Source organism: Olea europaea, chromosome 1 (genome assembly GCF_002742605.1).
Source record: "Olea europaea var. sylvestris chromosome 1, O_europaea_v1, whole genome shotgun sequence".
Lineage (NCBI taxonomy): Eukaryota > Viridiplantae > Streptophyta > Magnoliopsida > Lamiales > Oleaceae > Olea > Olea europaea.
This window is the reverse complement of record NC_036237.1, coordinates 17,654,982-17,670,139: the sequence shown is the minus strand read 5'-3', so window position 1 is coordinate 17,670,139 and position 15,158 is coordinate 17,654,982. Positions and strand designations below refer to the sequence as shown.

Genomic DNA, 15,158 nt, shown 5'->3' with positions numbered 1-15,158 from the left:
GTCACTACACTTAAAATGTTTCCCATTAGCAACTGAAAGTTAGTTCCCTAATTAGTCATTGAACTTTACGTAAAATTTTCAGAGTTATCAAATTTCAAAATTTTCCATGCTAATCACTATAATTTACAAAATGTAATCATGTCCATCTCTCAATGACCAATATTGTTTATTTTTTTGTAAAATTCAGTGATTAACAATGAAATTTTTGAAGTTCAGTGACTTCATGAGAACTTTACACAAATTTTAGTGACTAATCTGGGAATTATTTCCACTATTAAAAGGCGATGAAGTTTCGAAAAAGTCTAATAATAATAAAACAAAACGCTTCTGGTGTTCATTGACAAATATCGCACACCGCTTTCCCTTCCAAAATTCAATTCGATCACGCGTACCATACCTTTCTCTGATCATCAAATTTTACTTTTCTTTCCTCGATCGTTGAATTTTCTTTCAGATTTCTGGTATTTAGTTACAGAAAAAAGGGACAATAATAGAGAAATTGGAATGGGTCAGGCCTTTCGCAAGTTATTTGACACTTTCTTCGGCAATTCTGAGATGCGGGTATGCTAATTTTCATTTTTATTTTTCGATTTCCGAACACTGTTAATTTATTATGTTGTGTATTTATGACATTTTTTAATTAAGCTTATGAACTCTGCTTTGCAGCTTCTAGCCTAGCTTGACAAATATTGCTGCTTTGCGTTTTGATTGTCCAGATTAAACTAGTTGTTATATGAAGTATTTGTTTGCAAAATTTCTGTATGTCTGTATCTAATGTAGGTAGTTTACTTCTCAATTATAGGTTTCCACTTTGATTGCAAGCATTTTGTTAGTGCTATTTTACTGGGAAATTCTATGGCTGCCTTTAGGCTGCTAATATTTGCATTCTCTATTAGCATCATTATCAAATTTAGAGATAATTTTTATTCACTAAGAGTCCTAATTATATACAGATTGAGATGAGCACGGTTAGGAAAAATATGGGTCAAGGTTTGCAAGCAACTAAATGGAATTGAAAAAAATACTGCTAAAAATGGATACAAAAATTTACATGGTTTATCCAATTTAGGCTACTTGTCCTTGTATCTGTCAAGAACTAGCTGATGACTATAGGGGAAGCGGCTGATTGCAGTACCTGAGCCCAGTTTGTCGCAAGCCTAAAGTTTGACTTGAACCACTTTACTAAGAGAAGAGAAAGCAGAAGGGAAATCCTCTTTTCTATCAAATAATTGTGATGTAATACCACCTTCCATGGAAAAAGAAACTTTTTTACTTTTGAAACTAGACCAATTGCTTACAACTTGCTGTCATTAGACAATTCAATTCATCGAGTACAGGTAGAATCGTGCAAGAAAATTACAATAACATTATATCTTAATGCAAGGAGATAATGACTATTAATTTCTCTTGTAATAGAAGAAACTAAGTAGGAAATACTCACCCACTATTTTCTCTATCTACTATGTATAGTAGATAACTCACTAATTTTCTTCCTCTCTACAGTTTTTCACGTTCTTCTTCTGCTGCATCTCCTATTTATAATAAATATTTGGCACACTCCATTAATTATGTACTACACTTTCAACAAAAACTGAAAAATATTGGCCGCATTCTTGTACACTTTACAGTTGAAGTGAAAACTTTCTTATAAATTTTTCCCTTAGCTTTAAATGTCAGTTGGCTAGCATTTAATGCATCCAAGTTTTCTTCTTTAGCATTAAATGCCATGTTACAAGTTTTCTTCTTTAATGGTTAAATGACTTGTTGGCATAATAGTTATTTGTAATCAACAAAAGTGGCTTTAGCTTTAAGTTATTATGCTTTTATACATTGATGACATGTTGGTAGTAGGCCCCAACAAAGATCATGTTAAAGACTTTTAAGGCACAGTTCACAGGGAGTTTGAAATGAAAAACTTGGGACCAACAAATAAGATTCTGGGTATACAAATTTATCAAGACAGAAATAATAGGGAGATTTGGTTTTGTCAGAACAATTACTTGAAGAAAATCTTTTGTCACTTCAATATACAAGATTGTAAGTTAATTTTTACCCCTCTTCCTATTAATATCAAGTTATCCTCGAGAATGAGTCCTAGTAATGAAGAAGAAATGATGTAAATGTCTCGAGTACCATACGTATCAGCTGTGAGTAGTTTAATATTTGCTATGATCAGTACAAGATGAAATATTGCACAAGCAATAGGAGTGGTTTGTTGATACATGACGAATCTTGATAAAAACTATCGCAGTGTAAAGAGAATCTTGAGATATGCCAAGGGTATTTCAAATGCTACGCATGTTATGGATGGTCAAATTTTACTGTTAGAGGCTATGTTGATTCAGATTATGCTGGTGATCTTAACGAAAGTAAGTCCGCCACAAGTTATGTGTTTACTCTTATTGGAGGATCCATAAGCTAAGTTTCAAAACTACAATCTCTCGTGGCTACTTCTACGATGGAGGCAGAATAGTGGAGCTACAGAAGCTAGCAAAGAGGCAATTTGGTTGCAAATGTTAATAGAGGAGTTTGGACACAAACAAGAAAAGATTGTTTTATTTTATGATAGTTAAAGTGTTTTCTTGATAGAGAATTGAAGAGGGACTCATTCTTGGTGCATGTACAGAACTGGGGAGAAGTTGACCAGCTCGTTCAAGTAGACTTCTTTAGCAGAGTCTCCACTCCATCCAGCATTTCACTCGAAGACGAAGCATATTCGAGTTTAATATCACTTTGTTCGAGAAAAGGTTGATGAATGAAGTATGTATATAAAGAAAATCCATACAGGGGGCAAAGTAGTAGATATGTTAATAAGCAAATCTGTACTGACAAGTTTATATGGTGTCAATCCTCTATTTTCTTGGCAGAAACGTAAATAGCATGAAAATGGCAAGTGTAGAGAGGATAAAAGAGTTACAATAATTGTGACTTTAAGTAGGAGAAATGTTGGCTAAAGCCACTTTTGTTGACTACATCCTACCACTATGTGAACAAGTCATTTAATGCTAAGGAAGAAAATTTGCGACATGGCATTTGATGCTAAATAAAAAACTTGTATGCGTGACTAGCATTTAATGTTGAGGAAAAATATTACAAGAAAGTTTTCACTTCAGTTGTTAAGTGTACGGGAATGCAGTCATTCTTTTGCAAATTTTGTTGAAAGTGTGGTGTGTAATTTATGAGATATGTTGCAAAATTTCGTTTTAAATAGGGGATGCAGCCAAAGAGAAATGCAAAGAATTTTTAAGATGAAGAAAAGTAGTGAATTATTTGCTACATAGAGTAAAGAGAAAAAATAGTGAGTATAGATAGAGATGTAAAATTATGGAGAGTTTTCTCCACAGTGTTTCTTATATAATTTCTTCTATTACAAAATAGATTAGTTGTTTTCTCCTTTTATTTAGAAAGAATGTTATTGTAATTCTTTTGCTATAGTGAAATCCTCCTATACTTGCTTTAAGATGAAGAAAAGTAGTGAATTATTTGCTACATAGAGTAAAGAGAAAAAATAGTGAGTATAGATAGAGATGTAAAATTATGGAGAGTTTTCTCCACAGTGTTTCTTATATAATTTCTTCTATTACAAAATAGATTAGTTGTTTTCTCCTTTTATTTAGAAAGAATGTTATTGTAATTCTTTTGCTATAGTGAAATCCTCCTATACTTGCTCTCGGACGTAGCCTAAATTGGGTGAACCAAGTAATTTCTTGTATCCAATTTTAGGTTTTTTTTTTTTTGTGGATCAGAACTGTGAAAGAAGATTCATGACTCCTTATAGAAGGGCTGAACTAGAGCACCAGAAGATGATTTATTTGAAGCCAATGATACCCACTGTGAGATGAAAATGTACAACAAGAGAACCACTAGTGCTAAGACTTCTCTTGCACTAGCTTTTTCATTAGGTTACAAATTTCTTGCTGTTGCTCCGATTTTGAAGAAGTCAACTCTTCCTCCCTAGCACAGAACTGCTGCTCACAAAACCACTAAACAAAAGAAGCTTGCTCTTGAAAGCCAAGTCCAAGGAAAAGTAAATCACCCTTCTTAGTCAACCTCTGAGAATGCTAAGCTAACTATCAATCTAAAGCCAAGGACAAGTACATTGCCCTTCTAAATCAACCACTATGTTAGCTAATGTGACTAGCTAAGCTAAAGCTAGCTGCTGCAGTTACACTAGCTCCCAAGAATGCAGGGCCCTCAACTTAGAAGCCTCTAGCAGGAAGATGGCAGCTTCCCCACAGCATACAGCACTTTCACTAAGAATCTTCCAACAAGTTATAGGTTCGAAGAAGGTGACTCCAGCGATAAGAAAGTTGTGTCTAAAAGCACAAGTCTGAGTCAATATAATTATCAAAATAATGCAACATATACCCATTTATGCATCCCCACAAGAATGATTAGCTTGCTGTCTATAATGATGCAGGACAACCTAATATATGCTGCTAATGGAATTCCTAAATGAACCTAGATAGGACAACAAGATACTAATATATGTCATCAATCATTACGGAAAAGGAATACTAGTTTACCATCAGTGAATATTTGACGCAGAAATATAGACTGCTAGGAATGGAATAAACTTTCTATATGAATCTGCATGGAACATACACACACAAACATATGCTTTTTCATCATCACCACATTTATCATTAATAAAAGAATTTCTCTAAAAATTTCATTTTATTTAAGAAGATATTGTTTGTAAATGCCATGAATCTATAAATTATTATCTTTTAGCGTTGGTGTCATGGTTGTTATTCTTGTTTGAATTGGTGTAGGTTGTGATGCTTGGGCTGGATGCTGCTGGAAAAACAACTATATTGTATAAGCTTCACATTGGAGAGGTTTTATCTACAGTTCCTACAATCGGTTGGCCATTCTCCTTAAAGATCGTATTTTATTGAAAGCTGAAGAAATAACTATAGTTAACGACAGAGGAGTTTTTTGATTTTTGGATTGTCGTAGTATTTCTATGCCTACTTGCAATTAATAATGATTAATAGATGCCGTTATCACACTGTCATGCTATTACTTACTTTTGTATTGTCTCCTTATTTCTTTGTCCTCTATCTTGAAATGTTTGAATACATTTTAAACTTGGAATTGGATACTGCAATTAAGATATGATAGTTAAGTGGTTTAATAGTTAAAGTGACCGTAAGATAGAGTGTAATGTTATGCAGCCAAATGTTTATAGTGTTGCATAATGCTTTACGGGTGGATTAGTTATAAATAATTTCTAATAAGTAAAGCAACTTGTTCGATTGATTTAGGACATCTATATGCCTTCTTTATTTCTTGGACTCAATTAACTTGTTCATAATCTCAGGGTACCTATTTTAATTTTATTAGGAAAATACATTTTTGTTTTTGGCTTTTAATGCTAATAATAATTTTGACATCATGTCGCAACTGTTAGGTTTGATTGTCTTTAGACTTTAAAGGGTTCTACTGGTCTATTGCAAACATTTTGAATCAATGTTTAGTTAGCACAACCCTGAAATTAGTCATAATCTTGGTACTGGACTTGTGCAATATATCCACTGTTATACTGTTTGAATACCATAGAAGTCTGTAGACTTTAAAGGGTTCCACTGTTATATTGCAAACCTTTTGAATCAACATGTGGTTAGCACAACCTTCAGAATGCTTCTAAATTAGTTATACGCTTGGTATTGGACTTGTATAATAGTTACACTGTTACATTGTTTGAATGCTATAAAAGTCGTATGCATAATCTCAAAGCATATGATGTGTGTCAGAGGTCCAAATCTCAAGATGGTATTGTAATTTTTGCCCATGCATTTGTGGCTTTTACTGATGTAGGAATGAGTTAATATGTGGGAGGAGGTTTGACCATATATTTAGTCGTATAGCCACGACAGTGCTTAACTACGCTGTATGTTCATGATATATTCTTGCTTGGAGATATATTTAACCTGAAAATGATTTTAAATTCAGTAATAGAATTCTAGGCATACATCAATTATGCAGTTGTACTTGATGCTAAGATACTTGGACTCGGGTACTTATCTAAGTGTTGGATCTTTTGTCCATGTTTGGGCTCTATTTTAAAAAGGTTTTAGGGAAAATGTATTTTGGAATTTTATTTTATTATTTATTTATTATTATTTTTTTTTGGGAGAATGGGGTTAAGTAGGAAGAAATTTTTTTTAGGTTTACGTGCAATATTATTTTGTTATAGAATGCGTGGTTGAAAAGAGAAATACATTAAAATTAAAATGGAGCCTCAATACGGGCTTTATTTTCTAAAATGGCAAATTGTTAAAAGTTAGAAAACCAACTGAGTATTTATACTAAAAGTTTGAAAAATTAAAAACATCATAAATCCTACCTTCCCTTTAAAAGAAAGGATGGAAATTCACTGTTCATTTTTGAGCCGAAGTGTTGACACCGGGCTTGTTCCTAACTGGTTTCCTCGATGTTTATTGCAAAAATGCTTTTTTGCACTTCAAATACACTAAAAATGATGGCAGAGTCTTCACACTACAATCTAGATTTAAGCTCGCCGTACACTGTTTGTTAGATTTCACACTTTCCAAATTTCAACAATTCCATTTGACACGAAAAGCCTTTTCCTTTTGAGCCTTTTAAGTATGTAAATATCTCTACACTTCTTCAGTTCAATAATAGAAGTAGAAGAGGAAAGAATGCAATCTGTTCCTCTATAAGTCGAGTTTCTTCCCCACCAATAATCATACACCCATTAAACCTAAATACTTGAAGGAAATGAACAATCTTCATTGGCATGAAGGATTTTCCCCAATTTTTGAAGTGTTTTAAAGCATTTTTCCCCTGAGGTATTTTATTGTGTTTTTATATTTCCTTTTTCGTAGGTTTTCAATTATTTCGTTCTTCTGGGAGTATTCTTTTCTTGCTGGGCTTGTCAGTGAAACATGAGATCAAGGAGTGTCTATTTGAAAATTGCCGTGTCTGCCCTATATTTTGTATTTGTACCCGAGTTGTGTCTGTCAATAATATTATTTTGGTTCAAATGCCTCCAATAGAGGAGTGTCTTCTGATTAAATAACAAAACTTATCCTTGATTACAGCCTATAGTTAAGTGTTAAACAAAGTAGGAAGTTAATTAAGGAAACTATACACGTAACTATTTCCTAATGAAAATATTTTTTATCCATATTTACAATAATTGCTTAATTAATACTTCTCCCTGACATCCCCTCAAATTGATGCTAGTCAATCAAGAAGCATTAGTTTGTCAATAATAAACTGATTGCATTGACGAGAAAGAGCTTTAGTAAAGACATCAGCTGTTTGGTGCTCGGGGGAGACGTAAGGAAGAGTAATTTCATGGCGGGCAATGGTCATGAATGGAATGACAATTCTTTTTAATATGCTTGGTACGCCCATGAAATATTGGATTAGTAGAAATTAGAATAGAACTTGAATTATCAATATGAAGAGGAGTTAGGGAAGTTGTGGAACACCAAGTACTCCCAATAATTCTCGAAGCCAAATAATTTCAGAATATTCAGACGACATGGCACGATATTTAGACTCAGTAGAAGAATTCGATATGCAATCCTGCTTCTTACTCTTCCAGGAAATGAGAGCATCACCAAGAAACACACACCATCTTGTAATAGAACGACGAGTATCAATGTAACCAGCCCAATCTACATTGCAATATCCCATCAACTGCAATGAAGTCCCAGACGGAAAGAAAAAACCTCGGCCAGAGGTACCTTTCAGATATCGAAGAAGACGACGGATTGCAGCTATATGGTTCTAGCAATAAGTTTGCATAAACTGACTAATCTGTTAGACTACAAAAGAAATATTAGGTCTGGTAATGGTCAAATAAATTCAAACTGCCCACCAACTGTTAATACATCGAACGATCTTACAAGGAATTTTCACCCTGTTGGCGCAACTTTAAATTGACCTCCATAGGTGTAAGAACTGAATTACTATCCTGAAGACCAGCTAATGAGAGTAGCTCTTTGTGTATACTTATTTTGAAGTAAGAGTGTGCTAGATGAAGAGTGCACACCTCAAGATAAGAAAGTGTAGGGGACCAAGATTTTTCTTACGAAAAGAACACGAGTCTCTATTGGAGTTGCTTCATCAACTAAGGATCAAAACCTGTAATCACAATATCTTCTACATATACAAGAAGTATAACTATCCTTGTGGAAGTGCTAAAGAAGAGAGAAGAGTCATACTAACTCTAAGTAAAAGTAAAATCCAAAAGAGTAGATCAGAATTTCTCAAACCAAGTTCACGGTGCCTATTTCAAACCATATAAGGATCACTTTAAGCGACAAACCTCAGTAGAATGAGAAGAAAACATGTCAAGTGGAGGAGTCATGAATATTTCTTCCTTTATATCTTCATGTAAGAATGAATTCTTTACATCCATATGGTGAAACGACTATCCTTTCGAACTAGCAATTGCTATAACTGTAAAGACAGTAGTCATCTTTGCTAAAGGAGCAAATGTTTCCTTGTAATCAAAGCCATACTCTTGGCGATTCTCGAGTGCCACCAGACGAGCTTTATACCTTTTAATAGATCCATGAGCACGCAACTTGATGGTGTATATCCATTTGCACCTAAGTGGCTTGACCCCAAGAGGACAAGTAATAATATCCCAAATGTGATTATCGAGAAGAGCCTGAAGTTTTTCGGACAAAGCCTGTCGCCTACAATCTTGGGTAGAAGCCTGAGAATAAGACTTGGGCACAAAAGTGTTGTCAAGAGTGGGCTAAAGAGCACTATGTGAGAACTCGTACCTATCTATCAGGCTGTGGAACTTGAGTAGATCGACCAAGTTCGTGCATTATAAGATCAGTTGTTGAATTAGAGATGGGAAGAGGTAGTGGGCGACGTCACTGATATACAATACTTGGCTTAAAACGGTTAACTTTAGAAAGAAGGGAAATAGAAGAAGAAACTGGATTATGACTAGAAGGAAAGAAATATTCATTTTCAAAGAAATTAACATTTCGAGAAATATGGAGCTTATTAGTATTTGCATAACAGAACGTTCTTGGTGGGAAAAAAAAATGTGAATGAAAGATCTCACCGATTTGATTTGGGTCCATGAATCTAAGAAACAGTGAGAATTCTAAGAATTACTATAGCCAAGGAATGCACACTAAACAGATTGAACAAGTTTATGACGTTCAACAGGAGGTAAGTGAACAAAGCATACACATTCAAAGAGGTATAAAGCATACACATTCAGCAATTTCATTTTTGTTGGGGGTATGAGGACAATAACGCTGTGAAAGAATGTCCTTCTGTTGTAGGAAAAATTGAAAATCACAAGATATATTCTCCACCAGAATCAGAGCACAAGATCTTAATGTTGTAAATATTGGTTGGAAACAAGAATCCGAGCATCACAGACCTGATTTGAGCTTGGCATGATTCTATCTTTGAGTTTCTTCGAATGCCCTCACTGGGGAAATTGGATAATGTTGTAAATCTTGGAAGGCATTGATTAAGGATATCTCAGTTACTGCTGATTTCCTTCAGAAATTTTTAGTCACGTTTGACCTTTCATGGGAATTTAATCTTGAGAATCACTGAAGGCCTTGAGATTTTTGTTAGGAGTTCAAGAATTGTTTATATAGTTAGTGGGGCATGCTCTCACTGCATCAAGTAAATCTTGTTTTTAGCTGCTTCTTAGATATTAACTTGTGCACAGATGGGTTTTTACATATTGGTGTCCCTTAATGATAGCGTAGTTTCATAGATCAATGTGTATGCATCAGTGTATTAAATCTTTTAAGACCGCTAGAAAATGATCATATTTATTGCTTCTGTGCAGGGTTCAATGTGGAGAAGGTTCAATATAAAAATGTGATATTCACAGTGTGGGACGTGGGAGGACAAGAAAAATTAAGGCCCTTATGGAGACATTACTTTAATAATACTGATGGGCTGGTAAGATATTATTATATATGCTTTATAATTCTTCCACATGAAATTCGGTATGCCCTGGCTTTATTTTATTCGAGTGGGATGTAGGAGAAAAGAAAAATTAAGGCCCTTATGGAGGCATTACTTTAATAATACTGATGGGCTGGTAAGATATTATTATATATGCTTTATAATTCTTCCACATGAAATTCGGTATGCCCTGGCTTTATTTTATTCGAGTGGGATGTAGGAGAAAAGAAAAATTAAGGCCCTTATGGAGGCATTACTTTAATAATACTGATGGGCTGGTAAGATACTATTTGTATGCTTCATAATTCACCCGCCTAAAATTGCCTATCCTGGCTTTATTGTATGGGAGTTTTGGCTTCAGTAATTTTGCTTTTTTCTGTTGCTCCTGATTTCTCTCTCTCCACCCCTGGCCCATGGCAAGTTGCCAACTTACTTTGCACATCTCTGCTTTCCCACTTATCTCTAAGCATGACCACTGACATTGCCACCTCTCCATCGGAGATCACTTCTGCTGCTTACATGACTATCTCCTTAATATGACCTCCGCTTGGGTCTGTTAAAATAGCTTCTGCTGCCAATCCACCTAACTCAACCTTGGAAGAAAGAAAGAAAAATAAACTCCATAATAGTCATAACCTCCACAATGTTCCTAGTAGAACAGAACGATGACACCGTTTGTCATCCAAGGCTAACTTAATGGCGGCCACCGACACATGAAAAACCACCATAACCACAAGACGAAACCCCATCGAGATACTCTCTGCTGCCACCCCTCAAGTAAATCACTACAACTGTTTCCATCTTCGAACCTGAAGCATAGTTTTTTACCATCTTGGAAGGAGAGAAGGGGATGTGAAATGAACATATTTCTCTGAAGGGGAAACACAAACTCGTCTAAATTATGAAGAGGACACATGGCAAAACATGCGAATGACCATCTTATTTTAGGATAGTGAACAGTTTGTTGGGATGGTAATGAAGACGTCCAATTTGCGATTTGTTTGTGGTTGTTTGATTCAGTATACTATCTACAGTTTGTCCGATCAAAGTGAAACAGACCTGGTTCCCAATGAGGCTTTTTAACTCATTGATATCCTTAATTTTCTACTAGGCTCTTTCTTATGCAGATCTATGTTGTGGACTCTTTGGATCGCGAGAGAATTGGAAAGGCAAAGGCTGAGTTTCAGGTGGTTTTTTTTTTTTGAATGTTTGATATTTTAAACTCAAGTTCTCAAGTTGTGGCATAGTTTTCATTTTATTCTTTGCTCAGGCCATCATCAAAGATCCTTTTATGCTCAATGCTGTTATATTGGTGTTCGCAAATAAGCAAGACATGGTAAGTGGCTTGATACCTACTATTAGTTTACCTATCAATAATGTCAAAGTATATTTGAACCAGGCATATTGAGGCTGTGCTCTTCATTTTCCTGGTTACAGTGATATATTGTGTCCACCATCCACTACTAGCACTACTGTTTGAATATCATTGTGGATTAAGATTTATGTCATTCTTTGGATTGTGGTTATAGTCCTTTGTTGAATAATAGATTTTTCGGTTACATGCAGAAAGGAGCAATGACCCCAATGGAAGTTTGTGAAGGCCTGGGTCTCTACGATCTTAAAAACAGAAAATGGCACATACAAGGGGCTTGCGCTCTCAAAGGAGATGGCTTGTATGAGGGCTTGGACTGGTTAGCAAGCACTTTGAAAGAGCATAAGGCTGCTGGATTCTCTTCAGTGGGCACCTCAACATTCTAATGGGGTTTCACTCACCAAACTCTCGAGAAATCAGCAGGCGTGTAGATTTGTGACAGAAAAGAACTGAGGTGTCTGTAAATTAGAAAGCCCTCAACTCTGAATGATATTCCCGTCTTTGGGTTGTTTCCCGAGCTCATAAAGTGAATTTGTACTTTCTCAAGTTCTTGACTGGCACTTTGATAACTTGGTTGGATCATGAAACGATAGCCCAACTGCAGGGATACTTTTACTCACGGAATTTATGTTTATGAATCACTTGGTAATTTGAAAATATTAAGTTCTCGAGTTGTCAAATGGCATTCTCCCGTCTGTCTTTCCCCGACAATGTGTGCTTATGTGGTGGACATTTATCTTCGATAAATGAAATGAATTTTTTCTCCATTGAAATCTCCCATGAACTGTGCATTAGTCTTCTATGATGTTTCGATGCTAAGACCCTGTTTGTTTCCCATTATTTGAATACAAGAATGCATTTTTGGAACCATTTTTTTTCCAGCACATGGGTCCCATTATGAGATTAAAAAAAAAATAAAAAAAATTGGTGCTGCACTTGCAACGGTCCCAAAAGATATTAAAATGAGGTAAAAAAATGGGAAACAAATAGGGGCTAAATTGGGACACTAGCGAAGGTTGACCAAAGCAAATAACCCATCCACGTGCATGGATATGACAAGCGTTTTGAAATTATCCATATTGATGTTCAGGTGGCGTGTTTGACAGCCTTTATTTTGTCAAAAACCAATTTTTTGTGCAATAAATGTGGCCAAGTTGTCAAACACACGCCATATCAATTCCAAATCATGCGGTACTACTACACTTAATTTTGAATCCAAAATTTTTACCATTCCAAAACTACCCTCCAATTTCTTGTATTTGCATGCCAATATAGACGGGTTCCAAAAAGAGCAAAGTAGTAAAATGGAATTGTGTCTTTGAGGACAAAATTGAAAAATCAATTTCTTGACCTGTTATCAATGCATTGAATGGAGTAATTGCCTGTCAAATGGTGCAGAATTTTTTTATGAATATTGCACCATTTAAGAAGGCGAACTATTTAAATTGTAAAAAATGAAGGCTATCGATTTAGTATTGCTATTTGAATTTTATATAAGTACAGATGCTTAAATTTTTCAACATTGTACATTGCTACAAATAATCATGTACTCCTTAATGCTAACACGAGCTTCGAACTCTTAAACCTTGCGTGTGAAAGTGCACCAATGTAGGGTAGAACTGATACTGATAGCCTACAAATTTAGCTTATATCAAGTAGCCGGTCTTCGGGCAGGAGTTGAGGACACAAGAACCACATTCCTAATGCCAGTAAATTTTTAAGTCGACTATAACTCATAAACTAGAGAAGAGATCAATTTATTTTCTTTTCTTGTTTTGTTTTTCACCCTAGACAAAGCCCGGTAGCATGCAATAACTATTGCCAGACTTTTTAGGTCACAACAACAAATTCACCATAAATCAAAGCCAAGTCTAATGGTTATGCAGAAATAATCCCTCAAAAGATACACAACATTAAATTCACGGAGGAAGAGTATAATTGTTACATGTGCATAAACATATCAAACCATTCTTAATTTCCAGGCATAAGATGTTAAAATATGCATCAAGTATCCTCACATGATTATATGTTATGCATCTGTTATGCCTGAAAGAACGTTTTCAAATGATCATAATACAAAGGGGCAGCCTCCAGCTTTCATGCCCTTGCTAAAAGACCATATAATAAGTTCTATGGAAATCGATAAAGCGACATTGTAAAAAAGTCTTAAACAAAGCTATGGGTCAAAGGTCGATGTTGAATATGCTTCTGATGATCTGGCTGTTTCTTCAATAGTTTCCATGTCTATGGTCATACCTTCATCAAACTCATTTTCCTTTACCTTAGCCATTATTTCATCCCCATTCCCTACACCAGGCTCAATCCCATTTTCCACTGAATTCAAGGGGATTCTCGGGCCTTTCATAGCTCCATTAGATTTTTGTATGGTTGCTGTTGGAATGTATCACTTGAGAGAGTCTATGTAGATGTAACCAATAGATTCTACAAGGGGGGAAATGTTGGTGATATTTGTAGCGAAATGGTTGTTTGTCAATAAAAAAAAATAGTTAAGTTTAATTCGCAAGAACGTAATTACACTCTATGAAGATTAGAAATGAAAAGAAAGAACAAGAATAAAAAAGAAAGAAAGGAAAAGAAATCCAAAACAAGTGATTAACACCTTTCATAGATCCATTAGATTTTTTTATGGTTGCTGGTGGAATGTATTACTTGAGAGACGGTCTATGTAAGTGCAACTAATAGATTCTGCAAGAGGGAAAATGTTGGTGATATTAGTAGTGAAATGGCTGTTTGTCAATAAAAAAAAATATATATTTAAGTTTAATTCGCAAGAGTGTAATTAAACTCTATGAGGATTATAAACGAAAAGAAAGAACAAGAATAAAAAAGAAAGTAAGGAAAAGAAATTCAAGACAAGTGATTTCCTTAAAACAAAATTATCCCGCAACAGTGCTAATGGGTTACGACACTTGTTTCTCAAGATACAACAGATATAACTTGTGGTAGAAGTACTTCAAACTACAAACAACAACGTACATGAATGAAATTCTTCCCTCTACAAGAAAAAGATTTTCGGAATGATTTTTGGAGAGTTTTTGCTAGATTTTTTTTATATGGGATGCATAATGAATGTCCAAACTGTAACGACTCAAATTTTTAAGATTTGAACTGTTACCAAAACCATTTATCTTAATAGCGAAGTACATGAAATTAACGAACATGTACTAATTTATAGGAGAATCTCATAACTAAAATAAAATATATCCAAATTAACATAAAAATCACGTATATGACATTTATTAAAAAGAAAATAAAATGTTGGAATAAAGAAGTTTTGCCACGTTACACTGAATTTAATAATTAATTCCAAATATCCTGGCAACAACAACTGCACCTTATCGCCTGCCAATCAACAACACATTCAAACCTATAAGAGTAGAAAAAATGGTGAGTATATGGAAATACTCAGTAGGACACGAATAATGGCGCAATCCCGAATAAAAATATTTAGATCATGCGTCAGAAATATCATACTGTCATATTATATCTTAGAAACTGGTAGAACTCAATACATATCATATTTTTTGTATCGGATGACTATATCATATCATAACTTTCATGAGCATAATATTCATCAACATGAAGAAATAAATTTAAACGGGACTAATCAACCTTGCACCCCGAAATCCTACCTTGATTGATAAAAAGGGTTTAAATAATTTTCACGTTCCACAATTTTTCCTCTGCTGCTACCGTGTGTATACACATGATTGATAGAGTAAAATATATCATAAATCTTTTGGGATAGTAATCATGATAGAGTAAAATATATCATAAATCTTTTGGGATATATATATATATATATATATATATATATATATATATA

At 34.6% G+C, this 15,158-nt stretch overlaps 1 protein-coding gene across 1 annotated transcript; it reads left to right on the top strand.

Moving 5' to 3' along the window:
- The first annotated feature begins 304 nt into the window (after positions 1-304).
- On the top strand, positions 305-11,999 carry LOC111395982 (ADP-ribosylation factor 1-like 2). Its single transcript, XM_023022227.1, has 6 exons — positions 305-561; positions 4,776-4,866; positions 9,818-9,933; positions 11,067-11,126; positions 11,210-11,275; positions 11,506-11,999. The coding sequence occupies exons 1-6, from the start codon at positions 505-507 to the stop codon at positions 11,695-11,697; spliced, it is 582 nt and encodes a 193-aa protein (XP_022877995.1). The 5' UTR covers positions 305-504; the 3' UTR covers positions 11,698-11,999.
- The last annotated feature ends 3,159 nt before the right edge of the window (positions 12,000-15,158 follow it).